Below are 17,496 nucleotides of genomic sequence, written 5' to 3'. Positions count from 1 at the left end.
CACTGGCAGAGAGCAGTGTCTGACCTGGCGTCCGGTGGGGACGCGGTGCAGCACCTGACCTTCGAAGGACACAGTTTGTCCAGTTGTGTCACCACAAAAAAGGCACGAGCTGTGGGGTGCCCCTTGTGCTTTATTTGGAAACATCATAATTCCCCCCTCAAACAGAGATACAGTTCCTTCACAGAAGAAAAATACAAGTTGTACTACAGTATAAGATACTTTAGAGTCCTCTATTACAAAATTAGGTTCCCTCAGGCTTTCCTGAGCACCTTTATGGAAGGGCTGCAGGAAACAAACACAGGTTTTGGCTACAACAGCACACGGTGCTGCTTTGCCTCACTCCCATCCCCACACACCTGCAGATGCCTGCAGGGCCAGGAAAAGCCCATCGGTACAACAGGTGCTTGTACCTCAGCCCTCACCCAGCTTCACCCTTGCTCACACCACTCTAACCAGCAAAAACCACCCCATGACTAAAGCAGCCCCTCACGCGTGCCAGGGCAGCGCTGCCTTGCCCCCAACCCCAGCCCAGCAGGGCTCAGCTCTGCACAGCGCAGCCCGGGGTGGTGGGAAGGACCCTGCACTTCCCTGCAGGCTGCAGAGCAGCCCAAAGAGGTGCTGGAACCCTGCTGAACCCTCACATCAACCCTGTGCAGGTGTCGCATGCTCTGTGCTGCAAAGCACCTTCATGTCTGGTTCTAGGAGAGTGTTTACCTGCGCCCGCAGGTCCTGAATTTGCTGACTTCACTTTCTGAGGCAAAGCTCCCCAAAGGCTCCTCTTCTGCTCCTCTCTGGCATGTACTGTTTACTGACCTGTCCTAAACAGCACTGACCTTGGGCCTCCATGAACCTCTGCAGCTTCATTGGGCTTTCCTATGAATTCCAAAGCTTGTGAACACCAATGTCAGCAGCTCACACAAACCTTTAGCACCCGGCAGCTTCACATTTCCCAGCCTGTAAAGGATTTGGGCCACTTCTTGCCACTAAGGTAATGCAGGACTGCGGTCCTGGACCTTGTAAATCAAACACAACTCACAACACTCCCTAACATGAAGATCACAACCAAGGAAACTCAAACCCAGGACTGACACTGGGTGTTTGAGATGCAGCATTATGGATTATTACTATTATTAAAAATCAATAGTGGCACAGTCTGGCCAGTTTCACCCGAAACACTGAGCCTTTGAGAAGCATGTACTACATACCCCAGGCCTACTGCTGCTGCTTCTTCTCCTCCTCCTCTAGTCTTTGGCTATCTGCAGTCATGCAGATGTGTTGGCTCTGGGTGACACACCGGACTGCGAGAGATGCCTCTGAAGGATTTCACCGATGGGCAGAGGTGGCCTCAAAGGCATGGAAAGGTGAGGTGCTGGTGGCATCCTTGTGCCATCGCACACCTCATGCAATGTGCTGGAGGACATCGGTTTAGGGTCAAGTACACCAAAGCTACAATGGGCTGCAAAGAGCTAAAACTGACAGTTCAGAGAAAGAGTTGAATCCCCACTAATCCTCGAAGCAAAAAGGGTTATCATTCATAAGATGCAAACAACCCCCAACATTCCAATAGCATTAATACTGCACTCTTTATCCAGCAGTAAAGGACTCGCTGCTTAGACAAGGCATTAGGAAATACCCGAAGCAACCACGATGAGTAGATTGCTACAAAATACTTCCCCTCAACAGAGCTCACGGATGCTAAGCCAGCTGCCTGATGATCCTTACAAGCAACAAAGCATCCTGATTTTTCCATAAGCAGCACATCGCTGCACTTCCAGCCAAGTTCAGGATCACAACACCAGCTACTTAAAAAAAAATAGAAATCATGTGTGTTGTTACCCCCTGACTGTGTTCAAGTCTGTCCCTGCACACTTGCTGCAGCGCCGGGCAAGAGGCTGCAGGCAGCTGCCTCCCCCCCTCTAGGATTTTTTATCTACAACTGAGCTCTGTGACAATTTCCCTTCCAATCCATCTGCTGAAACATTTGAGGTTAGCGTTGTGTTGGAGGTATGGGCCGCCAGGCCTTGTGTTTTAAAATAGATGATATAAAATACCGGCAGGACAATTCCTATCAGAAGCATAATAAAAACAGCATTCCACCACTGGATCCCACAGTCCGCACCGTTGCTGGTCTCCTGCTTCCCCGGCTCAGGCAGCGGCCGCTCCAGTGCCTCCAGGCAGTACTCGGTGTTCAGCTGGACCTCAGCCTGCACCGCGTCCTGAATGCTCTTGTCAATCCCCTTGAAGTAGTCGCTGAGGTGTCTGCTCTCAGCACTGCTGCTCACACCCTCGTCGGGCTCCGCTAAGTCCACACGTGTCAGGCCGGGCTGCGCGGGCGCGCTCGGGACTGGCCTCAGGTCTCCGCCGTTCTCCGTTAGCAGCCCGTGGGTCTTCACTGGGATCTTGATGGACTTCAGAGCATACAAGTCCTGCTCCCGGATGAAGTTGTTGACACGTTTGATATCTGCAACCTACAGAACCCAAAAAGGACACGGATGTTAGTGTAGGGCACCCCAGTACTGAAGCAGGAAGTGTGCAAGCAGCTGTCAGAAATAAAAGCAAGCCCTGGCTGCAAGTGGCTTAGTGCTCTGCAGAGATATCCCAGCTGCTCCGGGGATGCTCCAGGTCCTGCAGGACAGAGACTGGCCCCTGTCATCAAACCAGTCTCTAACCTCCTCTCATGTTCCTGTATCTCTCATGGGCTGTACTTAACGGTTTTCCTTCCTTTTGCTTTCTTTACCGTTCTCTCACTTTCTAATCCAGGTTAAGGCAAGAAGAGTCTTTATAACAGATCCTCAGTTTTCATACCTGAAGCAATGCGACATCAGGACATGCAGGCAAAACCCTCCCCCTGCTCAGAAGGTGATTTCAGAGTGAACAGAGCTCTGTCTCCAGAACACACCACAGGTCTGAAGCGAGGTCACCACTTGGCAGAGAGCTGGCAAGCACCTCTGCCACACAGGCATGAGCATCCTGTGCTCATGTACCCAAGCACTGTCCCTCTCCTGCAAACCAGCGGCTCACGTGGCTCATTTCTCCACTGCTGGTAAAAGCTCCCACTGAAGGTACATGTAAAGCAATAATCTCCATGTATCTGTGATCATCTCTGGTGTTCGTGTGTAGTTCCCATCTGGTATTCCTGGTATTCCCACCCAGCTCAGTGATGCAAACAGAAGAGCAAGAAAGACCAAACCGTATGTACAGCATAAGTCATAAGGACAGCTGGTATCAAAGAAAAGACAAAGACAGCGGCGCTTCTTGTTTAATGTTAAATAGAGCTGATAGCTTAATACAGTGTCCACTCACAACCACCTGGTACATACATGAACTTCTCAGCTGCCCTAAATCCGGTGTCAAAGAAAACAAAAGGAGTGTTAATGTGTGCAAGGAGCAATCCAAAGCAGCCAGGGAGATAGGAAAGAACCTTGAGGGAAAGGCAGAGGATGCAAACCAAACAGCAAGACCTCAAAGCAAAGAGAAGGGCGACATTAAGAGGTTGACCACCTCTGATGTATCACATAGAAGAGACACAGTCTGCACTTCTGGAGAAAGTTGGATTTGTTCTTTTAGAAACCTAGGAAATGATGTATGAACTGCATCCACTGCACGCTCACAAGCCTGGGGCTACCGATGAAACTGGGGAACCAAAACCAAGAAAGTACTTTACTTCCTAAGCAAATGTGCAAGAGCCACCAGCACCAAAATCATCACAGTTGAGGGCAAAGATGCAGGGGGTGCCAAGGGGAAGGCAGCCCGCTCTTCCCTTCTCCCCTGCAGGGAGGCCCCATAGGCTGGAGGCTGAGCACCAACTGCAGGAGAGAGGAGCTGCAGCCCCTCTGCCTGCGGAGCTGCCGCTCCCCATGGATCTTCCCTCCAGCCCGTACGGGTTATCAGGGAACCACACACCAAGCTCATCACCAGCAATCCCTGGAAGGTGGCAAGTCTGCCGTGCCGCAGCCAGAAAGCAAGACTCGGCTGAAAGGGAGAGATGAAATGAACGCCCGAGTCTCACATTTATTCTGCAAAGCTTGAGGAATCTGAAAATTGGAAGTTTAACCTAGGTCCTAAACCAGTGCCCCTGAGGCTGCTGGTTCAGACCCTTCACAGCTTGCCCCAGCATAACATCTGGACTTAAACCCTGTAACATTATTTAGTTATGAAATAACAATCTCACCCAAAGCCTCCTAAGGTGGTGCTTCAATTTTTGGGTTTGTTCCAATGAAAACACATTATTGGGACAGTAAATATCTCCTGCAGTGTCTGCAATCAAACACTGTCATGTTGTGCTAAGGCTCTGGAAACAGAAAGTGGAGCAGCACTCGCAGAGAAACAACAAACAAAGCTGAGGGGAGGCATGCAAGAGCACTTGCCATTTAGGTTTATTTTCTGTACTTGTTTTTTGGCTGCAGCCAACTCTTCTTGTCCCAGCTAAGAACAATGCCAAAAGCCAGGCAGGGCTATAAATGGTCAAGAGTAAAAATGAGAATTTTGAAGTGCTTGGCATCTCTGCCAAGTGATCTGTAGCACACACAAAGCTATCTGTTGCACCATCTTAATACCCCAACCCCAAGGAGGCCCTGACAATTCTGAAACCAATGACAAGTTCTCAGTGATTTCAAGGAAAAGGTCATCCTGGGTTTTTTAAACACAATCACGCATATTTGTGGCTGTACCTCTTCCTCACTGATGTCCCAGTAGCCTTTCAGGAGCTGCTTAATTGTGGAAGTAAAACATGAAAAGTCATCAGTGCCAAGCTGTAAACTGACAAATACAGTAATCCCCAATAATAAGGATTTCTGTACCCCTGCAATTTACCTGAATCGGTCAGCGCTGCCCTTTCTGGAAGGGAGGGAGGTAGTAGGTGCTTTTTTCTCCATGGAAGGAGAACACTGATGATCCCTCCCCATCAGCTTCACCTTCCCCACCTGATGAGCCCAGCAACCTTCCTCAGGGCAGAGTAGATTCACCTGTGCCTGCCAGGGCTGAAAGGCTCCTGGGGGTCAAAAAGGGGGTAGAGGGACAGGACTGAGTCCTCCTGACCTACAGAACAGGGGAGTTTTTCATGCCATAAATCAAAAGATTTGTTCCAGATCTTCCTTCTTTGGGTTCAATGAGCTGCTGTGATTCTGCATCAGTGGCAGTAATGACACAAAGGCTACTCCTCAGAGATGAGCATAGAGTCACAACTACAAAGTCAACTGCTGCAGCTCTGAGTTCTCAGGCCCTCCTGGTGCCAATCAAGGCCTATTCAAGTCCTACCAGACTCGCTTCTCCACTCACATCAGGCTTGTCAGCAGAACCTAGAAGGGTTTCGTTTCTGTTTTGTTTTTGTTTCTAAGGGAATGGGAAGGGAGGAACTGTCGCAATCCCTCTAAGCCCTCTTGCTTCAGCTGCACCACACAGCTGTTGTGTTAAGCAAGACAGTCTGCAGCAGTATTGCAGCAGTTGAGCCAGTGCCATATCATTATCCCTATTCAGGTCCCTTTCCAATTGTTTGCATCATGGAACTTTTTAATCACAGTCTAGCTTGCAGATAAAGGAAGCTCTAAAAATACAGCTTTAACTGCTAAACAACAGGGCACTTCTAGTGTTCAGATCAGGTAATTAAACTTTTCAACAGTTTTTCTATAAAGTGCTCTGCTTTGGAACAAAGAAATGTGTTTTGTAGTTCTGTTGCAACCCCGTGCAGAGGCTCTCCCCTGTGCCTGCAGCTGCTGCACTGCACACCCTTCTGGGTACAACAGCAATCAATCAAAACTCACAGGCACTGACAGCACCCGGGCTCCATGACCCGAACTTTGGCATCTCTCCTTTGCCAAATCCACCCATTAGACCTTCCTTGCAATATGTTAAGCTCATTACCTTTAAAAAATAAACAAAAACACCCCCAAACCAGACACCATCAGAGTGGTGTTTCTTTGTGCTGCTCAGTTTGCTTATAAAACTGTCTGCTCCCTGAGAGCAGGCCTGTGACCCTCATTTCTGCACTCATCTTCCTACTTTTTGCCCTCACTTACAGAAGTAAGTACAAAGCATGACTGCTACACTGCACTTAGTCACTCAAATTGAACAGGAAAGCAGGTCACGCAGGGTGTGAGGTTGACAATATCTTCCTAGGCTGTTAGGTAAAGAACTCTTTGGGGTTTTGCCTTTCTCCAGCTCAGTTTCACACAGATACTGACTATTCATGAAAAACACAGGGCAAACACTCTGCAGCGTCAAAACCATTAGACAACAGCACACCTTCCTGTAGTTCCGGAAGCTAAGCTACACGTAAAATACCTGTAAAGCAATAAAACCCTAACAAACAGAGACAGCTCTTACTTTACAGCCATACTGCAGGGCCAGCTTGTTCAGATTATCACCCTCCGTAATCTCCCGTTCCAGAAGTACCACGTCTCCGACTTTGCCCTGAGAGGTGCTGCATCGCTGCTGCTCCTTGCCCCTTGGTCGCAATTCCATAACGTTGAGTTCCTCCTCTGATGACTCCTCTGAATCAGATCGGCCATTGGGAAACACATAGACCTGCCTGCCCGGGTAGTTATGGATGGTGACAGGAGCCTGGAAGGATCTTGTCCGGCTCTCATTCAGCCTCATCTTTTACACCAGCACCTGGAACAGAAACCAGACATTTTGAGTTTCTTTCATACCAGTGTTTATTTCTTAGCACGGAAAATGGATATAAAGCACACACACACAAAGCTTTCCTTCCACCCCATCTTCTCAGGGCAAACTCTAAACGCAGCCATTTTAACAGCAACGGCGGAAATATTAGAAAGGTTGTGTACACAAACTTCAACAATGGGTAGATTTCCAACCTTTTTTTTGTCTACCTATGGACAAACCACTGTGTAACACTATGCTGCTCCACACCTTAACTACTACTTGCTATAATTTCATTTAAAAAGCAGTAGAGTCACTTGAGCCAAGTGTCCTTAACTATGGTAAAAAAATTCCATGGAACCACATCAGATCTCCCACCAATGCACATTAAAAACTGAACACAATGATCCCTTATGTCACCTTTCCAGAAACCCCTAGTTCTCCACACTTCAAGAATCCGCAGTTTAATTTCATGGAAGTGCACTGCTGTGGGGTTTTTTTGTTTGTTTGTCTGAAATCAGGACAGCTCAAGCTACGCTTAATTTCAACCTGAATGACAAGGTTGCTTTATTGCATAGAGACAGGAACCTGTCTGAGCACTGTGTTTAATTACTGCCAGGCCTACAGCAGCGACTCATTAGGAAGCTGCTTTTTTCTCCCCTCAACCCTCAGCTCCACACTCTGTTGTTGGGTCAGATATGGGTAACAAAACCCCACATTCTCACAGCACTCCACTGACCTTAATATTCGCACTGTACTCATAAGGCATTCCCATGGTGAAACCACTACCATGTTATGCCTTTCCCCAGCACTGACCGTGGCACCCGCAGGCTGCGGGCAGAGTCACAGCTGTGCTACAAGAGCTGACGACCCGCGGACGGGACACCTCTGCCTGTTGAGGAGCTGTGAGCCGAGCGCCCTCCTCAGAGCCTGCTCTCCCGACGCGCTTCTCGCTTCTCCCAAAGGAGGGCCAACAGCCCGGCTCTTGCCGCCCCATCCCCGCACCCCCGGGCCGGGTGGGCACGGTGGCGGCCCGGCTGCTGCCCCGCACCGACACATGTGGGGAACCGGGGGCCAGCAACCACGGCTGCCTCCTCGTTTCGGCAGGGCACAGGGACACCCCCACCCCGGCATCCCGGCGCCTCCACAGGGCACAGCGAGTCCGCGGCCGCCAGGAGCTCGCCCCAGCCCCGCGCGAGGGCCCCGCCGCTCCCCTCAGCGCCTCAGGGGGGTCCCACTCCCCTCAGCGCCTCAAGGGAGGACCCCGCTCCCCTCAGCGCCTCAGAGGGGTCCCGCTCCCCTCAGCGCCTCAAGGGAGGACCCCGCTCCCCTCAGCGCCTCAGGGGGGATCCCGCTCCCCTCAGCGCCGGAGGACCCGGTCCCCGCTCCGCTCCCCCTCTCCCTCTCCCCTCACAGCGGCCAAGCCCCGCCGCCCGCAGCGGGCCCCGTCCCGAGCCCCCCGCACTGACCCGCCGCTCGCCGGCCATCGGCCACACGCACCAACCTAACCCGGACTCTCGCCCAGCTCTCCTCCCATTGGCTAGCAGCGCCGGAAGGCGGGACCTTCAGCGCCGCCTGGCCAATGGGAGTCGGGGAAGAGCTGTGCAGCGAGGTTGGCTGAGAGGTCAGCGCTGGAACGTGTCGGCGGAAGGGGGAGCCCCACTTAAAGGGACCGCGCCCCTCGCCCCGGCCTGCGCGAGACCTGTGGCCGAAGCAGGGTGGGGAGCGGGGTCACGGTGTACATCTGTACAGCCCAATGTAGGGTGTCGTTGTGATATACATTATACCGACTGTACATAGTTATAACAACATTTCAATCACCTGTCCCTGCCCACGGGACAAGGGTCTGAAGGTCCTTTCCAACCCAAACCATTCTGTGATTACACCTTCAATCCATTGATCACACACACCTGGAGCCCATCCATAGTAAACGTGGCCTCATCATGTCAGAGCGGTCAGGCCGGGCATGTGGACACCGTTCCCCTCCAGCCATGCTGCCCCAGCGCTGGCGTGTGGCCGGTGCCTGCAGAGCGGGCGCGGGGGCTGACGAGGCCCAGACCACGAGGGTTTGTTTTCCTTGGCCCAAACTGACTCGTGGCTCATGTTTAAAAAAGGAGCCCAGGACAGGTCTCTAACAAGTTCCACATGCAAAGCTTCCCTGGGCCGTGGGGGAGAGGAGAAGCATTTCCTCTTAGCTGGTTGCAGGAGTTAACCAGGCCCTGCTCGCCCCAAGGGCCTGTGTGAAGATCTGTTGTGCTTTGCAGAGAACTGAGGGGCTGCTGAACACTCTGCCCTAAAGGAAATGGACAAACCTACCTTTGACTTAAATTCAAGCTGAGCAGAGTTGCTGGCTATCCCCTTGCCTTCTCTTGTGCAATCTGGGTGCTGGAAGCAGGGAAGGCAAGACAGGAGAGCCCCATCTCTGAGCCAGTATCAGGATTTCCTTCCCTCCATCCCTGGGCCAGCTTGTCTCACGAGCAGATGATTTTGGGGCTCAGCCAGCTTACGTACTTTTCTGACCCCACAGACGATGGGTTTAGTATGCCGGAGAGGGCTCTGCAAGTGTGGGGGACAAGATGAGACGTGCCAAAATGCCTTCCCTAAGCCACTTGTAATCTCTCTGTGACTATTGAGGTTCAAAAGTTACAAGTAATAATCATGCTTTCTCAAACAAATACAGGTTACTCAGGGTAACCTGCTCAAACCTGGAAAACACAACTGCTGAGGAGATCTAGAAAGAGGGGGGAAACAAGCCTTTGCTGACAGAGCTAAGCCCAGGTTGGCTTCCTTGACCTGAACTGTCATTTACTGCTTAGTATTTTTCTAACTTTTAAAATACCAGGAAGAATTACTCCTTGATCTCATGGAAAAACACCAGGAAATGTAGATGGGAAATTGCTTCACCTTCCAGATCCTTCCAGAATCCTCATGAGAAGGTGGTTTTCTCCCAACAGGAATAACTGTTTTTTAGGTGTGCTGATGTTGGCTCTGGGCTAATTGCAAGGATGATGTCTTCATTCCAAATAATTGGAATACTTTTGTTAGCAGATAGAGTGTGAGAGCTGCAAAGCCCCAGACAAGGGACATCTGTCTGAGAGCTGAGTGGTTCAGCCATCCTACTCATTCGACCAACATAAGGGTCATACGTCCACTGAATTTCAGGAAGAAATCCTCCTATCCCTGACATATGTCAATGCAGAGGGCAACAGAACTGAGAAAATCTGTGCATTTTCACTTAATCCTAAGTAGCAATGATGCCGGGCAGCAGCCAGCATTCACATCCATGCAAGCTCCTTCCCAGGGGAACATCAGAGTTAATCACTTTGTGATAATGAATCAAAACTTCAATGAAGGCCTTGGCTGGGGCTTTCCAAAGAGAGCATAATCTAGAATAGGGCTCTCCTCTTTTGTCCCTGTGGTTCCCGTAAGCTCTTGCTCAACTCCAGAGCTGCTGTTCTCTTCATCACATTGGGTTTGTCCCTCTTTTTTCAGGCTCACTTCAGAAGTGTTGATGTGTCAGGCACATATTCCTTGTGTGTTTCTTTGCTTCTCTTTAAGCAGCCTTCTAAGCTCTGCAATAAAATCTCCTACTTGGATTTCAGATCACTCAGTGGTAGTCTGCTTTCCACCCTTGGGAAACTAATAACTTAGTGTGCAACCTGCAGAAAGCAGCTCCAGTCTCTCTTGCACTGGTTTCCAATTAACTCTGCCTAGAGATGGGCCATTTCACACATCCATGCACACGCTAGTGCTAACTGATGCTCAGGCAACAGCTGCTCAGGCTGGCACCTGACAGTTTCCAACTGTCCAGGACTCGTAGGAGTAGAAATTGCAATTCATAAATCACCAGGGCCATCATTAACTGCTACTTGATCCATAATTTGGGATTAATAAAAGCAAGTCAGAGTGAAATCATTCACCCGTTTCCTTCGCCACATGGGCTATTAACAATAAAAATGTAGAATGTGCAGGCAATAAAAGGTGAAGGAGGAGACCCACACAAGAAGAGAACCACTGTCCTGACACTATGTACAGCACAAGTTAAAGAAATACTTCTTGAGTATCTGCTTCTTAGTATCAACCAATTATTCCTGTTTAGTGTAGCATGTACAGGGGAAGGCTCCTACACGAGAATCTGCTGATATTTCTGATAGTGCTGAGTTATAAAAAAGAAAAAAAAGAGATGAGTTTCCTTTCTATCTTTAATTTGTTGTTTCCTAGTGGGAGACTGGGAAGGCAGCTGTAGCAAACCACATCCATGTTCAGCAGGACATGGCATTATAGAAATTATGATGCCTCGATTGCAAATAATTTATAAATGCTGGGCTTTGCTCTGGGTTTGGGCTAATGGAGCATGACTGACTTCAGTGAAGTTACCCCCTGTGTGAAGGCAGAAGTATGAGCCAAATACAACAAAATAATACTCTCCCTGGTGCCTGGAGTGACTAAGCTATGTGGGTACTGTGTGTACATTTGGTTGAATTATATACACAGCAAGAAGTTTAAGAGGTTGATACAGTAGGCACACAATGCAGGGAAGAAAACCTCAGTTAAATTAAGTTAATTACAGATATATACTTAATATAGTTAATTGAGCTATGGAGGTTACTCTGAGTGCATGTTTGCAGGTAGCATTGGGTTACACCTTTCCTCTTTCAATGGTTTCTCCTATTGGAAGCTCTTGCCTAGCTCGCCAGGTTCCAAATTTAGCCCTGGGCAACTCCACATAGGAGCACTGCTCCAGTGCTCTGTTGTTGAGTGCTCTGGAAGGGTCTTGGGCTGACACTTAACACGCTTGGGAACAAGCTGACAGTTTAGGTGGTCGCAACTGGAAAGAAGCACAAAGCCTGTGCTGATGACAGCCAGCTTCACACCTCAGCTGCAGGGGCATCCCTGGCTCAGGGAAGACCCAGCCTGGATACAGCCTGTGCCTCCTGTTCCAGGGTACACCCAGCAGCAACGTGACACCCAGCCCACCCTCCGAATGGCCACGGCATGTGTTCATATAATAGAGACCCAGCTTCATTATTCATCTCCAGCTCAGACATCAAATTACTCCCACCTATGAGGACTACGTCTGCAACTTTCTCACTCTTAGGAATGAGACTTTTATCTCAGGAACCAGAATGTGGATCTGAACAGCACTGCTGTCTCCTGGAGGAGATAACGTGTCTTTGCTCAGAGACCTAGTTCTGTGCTTGCCTTCTATCACGCAGCACCATTTGGCAGGGGCTGCCTGGTTTATGTGATAGCAGACACTGAATTACTTCAGAAAAATAGAGACTTATTCCTTATGTAAAAACAAATGACTAATTAAAAGTGGTTTTAATTTTGCAGTTTGTCTTTTCTTGGGATTATGCCAAATTCTGGAGTCTATACTCCACACCCTGTCCTTCTGGAGGAATTTGGCTATGGAAAGCGCTGTAAGATTTGTTCCCTTTCCTCTCCCTTACTCTTAAAATCCCTCCCCCCCACTTCTCCCTTCCTGCAACTGGTAAACTGTGAAGAACAGGAATGTTCCTGGGAAGAAACCCAGGCAGAATCGCATTCAGAACAAGTCAAAGATTTCTTGCATAGCTGAAGCATGTGTTTGCAATCCCCAATTGCCAGTGCACATAAGCCCTGCCAGCGCATGTTGTTCCCTTCAGATGTTCTCACAGAGGTCTAGGCAGTGTCCAGGGCAGCCGGTGGACAGTGTTTAGCTGAGGCATTGCTCCTCAGCCCATCTGTTAATGGTGCCAGGGCAAAGAAGGCTTTCAGTGAAAGGATAGCAAACAGCCAACACTACCCTTGAAGGAGCTGTGTTAGCGGTGGTCAGAACCATTGGTCTGCACGACTCCTCTGAGCCATAGACTGGCCTCATTTGGGCCATGGAGAATTTGGTTCCTGCTACCAACCTATCACCTTCAGGCAGCTTCTGGGGTTGATGTTCTACAGAATAATTAGCATGTGCAGCCCCAACAAAGTACTGCTCAACTGAGAAGGACAAAGCCATGAGATCCCTAACTGATGTCCAAAAGGTAAATTGTAACTGTTGTGAAGCAGTAGATAGACAGAAACTACAGCTTGTTCGCCCCTCGATTTGGGAGGTGCCACTGATCTGGAGGGAATGTTAGTCTTTCAAGAGGTGTCATTTAATGGTTCAAACCTGGAACCTGACAGGGCCAAGAAGGATGGGAACTGGCGGCTGAGACACTGGTTAGAAAAACACAGATTCAGTGTATTTGTGAGGAAGATTTCTCCTTGGCATGACGTGGAGCACAGTATATTACAGGAGCACAAAGCGAGCCCTTGCTCAGGCTGGTGCTGATACTGGGGAAAGGCAGGTTGATGAAAGCATCACTTGTCTTTCCAATGACCTTATCATGTGAGCTCAGCCTGCCAAGAGCTGTCTCTCACTCTGTGCTCCCTGTGGTCTGAGCCAACAAGCCTGGACGCGCTGTGCTGATAGCTGATATTGTTCAGCACTGCATGGCAGTGTCTGAGTGTTGCACACGCATCCTTTGAGAGCGGGACGATGACACCTCTGTGCTGTGCTCCTTGCTGTCTCTGGTTCATCTCACTTACAAACATGCCCAGTGTGACTTTGCAACTTTTTGAATATAAGGTGCCCCAGGGAAAGCCCAGAGCTCATGGAAGGAGCAGAAGAGTCTTCCAAAGCAAGATCTATGACCTCAGCAGCTGAGAGGCTGTGCTGTGCTTAGCTGGCTCTCCTTCATGCTTGCCAATAGGGTTCCCAGGTCTTTACTTGTGCGTGGCAACAATAATGAGCAAGTAACACATGGGGGCAGCAGCAGGCTTTGGTTTCTTCTCAATCTGGGAGTCTGTGGTTGTAGCATCCTTGGAAGGGTCTTGCAGAACGGAGGTGCTCCAAGATTTGAGGGTCACTGTGCTGGGCAAAAGCCCAGAGTGACAGCTACAGCTGATCAAACTACGGGAAAAGCATGTCATAGGACAGAGGAGCTTTGTGGCCTCATGGGACAGGATGTCAGCACTGAAACCTGTGCTTTTGTCATTGCATCTGGTCCTTCTCCAGTCCCTGCAGCCTCAGACCAAGCAGTACTGTGCTCATGTTACAACGCACATTCAACCAGCAGACAGTTACAGCATTGTCTGCGATGGCAAATATGGCTGGGGTGAAAATCCCAGGCTCAGTTCAGATCCCACTACATCCCACTGGACAAGCCTTGCTGAGCTTGTTGCACTGCAGGCAGGATGGAGCCCACCATGTCCCTTTCAGAGAAGTGAAATGAATAAAAAAGATGTTCTTTGATACCAGTTATTTTCTTGGAGACTCTGAATGAATGGGGAAAAGCCTTGATCTTGGCTGTGAAGGTCTTAAAAGCCACGTTTTCAGAACATTTTAGTCAGGGAAATGGCCATAATTTCAATAGCAAGGCTCTGGAATTTTCTGGCAAAGCTATTTCCAGAACAGGGTGTCTTCTGTCCTGCTCTGGGTGAGCAGAACTCCAGGATTTGCTTGTGCACCTGATATTTACCTAACCTCTCACATCAGTGCTCCCTATCGTGTGAGTAATGTAGCAGCTGAGTGGTATCAGCCCAAGTTGATGCTGAAAATGGGAAGAAATGAAAAAATCCAGCAAAAGTCGGCCCAGTCACCAGAAATGATGGTGGATTAATTATAATAAGGGAAACAAAACATCCTTGTGCTCCATAAGTAGTTAATAAAAATAAAAATCAGATATATGCCCAGATAAGAAAAGCATTTTGTGTAACTGAGGCTGCTACTTTAATTGGAAAGTGCTGTTAACACAAGTGCTGATGGAGGCGAGTGCAATAGCACAGCAGGGCTGCTGCAGATCTGCAAGTAAACAGCTGAACTGCATCTCTCAGCTTCAATCTGCAAGTTTCTGAAGCCAAAAGAACAGTTTTAAATGTAAAACTTCTGTTGGAGCTCATGCTTCAATTGGGCTGTGTGCCAGCACATGCAAAGACTTAGGGCATTAAGAGTCTCATGTAGATGAAAAGACAGTGGGGAGTCATTTGTGTTGGCTAGAAATGTATTGAGCTATAGCAGGATCTGCATCCATTCCCTTTAAACCAACTTGTGGGGAGGAAAATTGGGAAAACTGACATTTTATCACTTGTAATTGTTACAGCAAAAGCTAAGGCTAAGCATGGCCCTGATAGAACTCCTGTGTCCTGTGCACAGCCCAGCAGAGGGGTCCCAGCCCCAAGCTGGCTCTGCCCTTTCAGTAACTGGGCTGTGAAACAGCCCTGAAAATGCCTAAAACCAATAACTGACCACCACTAAGGACATACGAGCTGCTCTGTTGGCTGTTGTTTTCTACTCACGTCAAACCATAATCTCAGGCAACCTTTAACTACAGAGTAACAGGACAGGTTTGCACTTACCCTTGTTCTTCCAAGGAACAAAAAGGGCTTTATAAAGCCACAGCCAAGCAATGCTACAGTAGTACCTCGGCTATCACACAGGGGTTCCATGAGAAGTGAACTGATTCACCCAAGGCTGCACAACATGTCAGCACAGCCCAGATCCCAGCTTCTGGGAAACTGGGGTGAGCATGCATTAAGCGATATAAGATGTGCCTGACTGTCAGTAAAGACTTAGAAAAGCTGCAACTGCAAACTGTGAACAGTAGCAAAAGGACACAAATACCAGCAGCATGATCACTAGGTACCAAACAACGCACGACTAGCCAAATCAGCTTCTTGTCAGGAAAAGGAAGAAGAGCAGAACAATATCTTTTACTATGCGGGCTGTGTCCCTGCAGGTTAATGCTGCAGCTCCCTGCACAGGCAGGCCTTAGATGGACAGGCTAAGAATAATTACCAGGAGTCTATGCAATCCTTTGCTGGGACTCTTTGCTGCCAGAAGCTGTTTTACAATATTCCCAGCTGTTTCCCTAAGTATCCAACAGAATGGGCAAAATTAAAGGGCTTGAGGACAGAGCTGACCCTCCAAAGCCCTCAGCCTTTGCATGCCCACAGAGGTGGTGGGCTGGCAGCCAGGGAGCTGTGGAGGTGGGGGGCAGGCTCATGGGTCCACGGTCCAGTCTCACTGCGTAGACACTAACCTTGTGGGGAAGACTTTGGAAGTCCAATGGTGTCCTCCATGAGAAGTTGGCTCCGGGGTCATGCTCACGAGAAGACTCTTAATGTGGTTTGTGGGTGCATGGGAGCATGTTGGCCATGATGCTTGGCCTTTAAATCTGCCAGGACGCCAGGGAAGCTATGCCAGGGCCCTGTGCTGCCTCTTATAGTGCTAAAATCAGAGCAAGTACAAGAGAAAAAAGAAAGGGGGAAGAGGAATGATTAGAAGAATTAAAGTGACAAATGAGCAGATGAAAAGTACAAAGTGTCCTCTTTCTTCTGTGCTCCCAGGTGGGACTTTACCAGCAACAGAATGGATACCACTGAGAACCAGGCAGCCATGGATCAGGTAACCCCCCGACCCCATTCCTTAAAATTCAAACCACACAAGTGCTGAGGTCCTGCTAAAAGCAAAGCACTGTCCCCTCATCTCATCATTATGTGCAACCCAGAGCCTGTGGATAGCAGCTACAGTGAATTAACATGAGCAAAAGTAGCTGGATTGAATTTCCTAATGGAGAAAAAAAAATACAGACATGTTGTTAAGAAAGAATGAGCACTAATTCTATTTATTCTCATTCATTTTGTTTGATTGTGCTTTCCCCTAGGAAACATTAAAACTTGTTGGGATCATACTAGCAAAAAAATAGAAGAGCAACAAGTTGATAGCTTAGTGTTCATGCAAACATTGTGCCAGTCACTGAACCAGAAAACCAGAGTTTGCTCAGAGGCAGTCACTAAGTTGAAAAGGAGTATTGATAAGATACTTCAGGGGAACAATCTCAGAATGGTGTGAAGGATAGATGGGAAATGGTGCTGCAGAACTAAGATAAGCAATCAGGAGAGAATACTGCATGGTTTGGTTTCTTTTGTTGCTTTTCTGCCCATTCTTCCCCATTTGTTACTAGAAGAAAGAGTATTTTTGCCTGTAAAAATCTTAGTGCCTGAAGAGGTAACACTGGGGTGCACTCCTGCACCAGTGCTGAACTTCTTGGTAGCTTTGCTTCAACTTGCTGAAGAAATAGTAAAACTATTAGCTATGGCTCTCTATATGATCAACATTACCTTGACTTTAAGCATCTACACTTACAAACTCCTTGCTTGTGGGGGAAAAAAAATATAGCAGAATGGTTTCAACTTACCAGAAAGCTGCTCCCACCAGCTGCTCATTGTGGAAACGAGATCAAGTTGCAGATGGCTGGAGGACACAAGCCATTGCTAGCCAGGAGAAGATGCTTTCAAACATGTGGCACCTTCAGAGGTGAGGAAAGCCAGGGCAGCTTCTTGGTCCAGGAGATAAACCTTCACGCCTTGTTTAATAGATGTGGTGCGTTTATAGATGTTCCCAGAAAGGGGCAGTAGAGACCAAACCCACACGAGGAATAGAAAGAGACGTCCTGATCAGGGAGAAATATAAATAAAGGGAGAGAATTATTTGCAATGTTTCTTTTCCTTGGCATGCAGAGGCTCTACCATGTGTATAGTCAAATAAAAACGAGGCTGGTATAGGGAAAAATGGGGCTGCTTGGTGTGCAAAATACTCTCAATCCACTCTGAGATTGCTTCCTTCACCTGCTTTTCAGAGGAGGGCACTAACCCTGCCCGAATGTGGATGTTGTGTGGGTTGCAAGAGCTGGCACAAGGATGTGTAATCATCGTGGAGCATTAGATAATGCAGTACTTAACACTTATGTCACTATAGCAGCATGGCAACCTTTGAGTTGGCTTATTGGCAGGGGGAACAATAATAATTTGGGAAAGGTTTTCTGTCAGGCTCATGAGTATCTAGATTACAAATCATCACTAACACAATTTGGCTTC

General features: G+C 48.6%; 1 protein-coding gene across 6 annotated transcripts; it reads right to left on the bottom strand.

The window, feature by feature from the left end:
* Positions 1-112: 112 nt before the first annotated feature.
* LYSMD4 (LysM domain containing 4) lies at positions 113-15,745 on the bottom strand. 6 transcript variants are annotated; one of them, XM_030498503.1, is made up of 3 exons: positions 15,660-15,745; positions 6,322-6,609; positions 113-2,468 (listed from the first exon to the last, which is right to left on the bottom strand). In XM_030498503.1, the coding sequence occupies exons 2-3, from the start codon at positions 6,592-6,594 to the stop codon at positions 1,917-1,919; spliced, it is 825 nt and encodes a 274-aa protein (XP_030354363.1). In that variant the 5' UTR covers positions 6,595-6,609; positions 15,660-15,745; the 3' UTR covers positions 113-1,916. The 6 variants fall into 6 exon arrangements, with proteins under 6 accessions (XP_030354363.1, XP_030354362.1, XP_030354365.1 ...); XM_030498502.1 differs by lacking the exon at positions 15,660-15,745 and adding an exon at positions 8,070-8,127; XM_030498505.1 differs by lacking the exon at positions 15,660-15,745 and adding an exon at positions 8,101-8,126.
* Between the last annotated feature and the right edge of the window lie 1,751 nt (positions 15,746-17,496).

The sequence above is a fragment of the Strigops habroptila genome, chromosome 9, assembly GCF_004027225.2.
Source record: "Strigops habroptila isolate Jane chromosome 9, bStrHab1.2.pri, whole genome shotgun sequence".
NCBI classification, from domain to species: Eukaryota; Metazoa; Chordata; class Aves; order Psittaciformes; family Psittacidae; genus Strigops; species Strigops habroptila.
The sequence above is the reverse complement of the archived record's forward strand: the minus strand, read 5'-3'. Positions and strand labels throughout refer to the sequence as shown.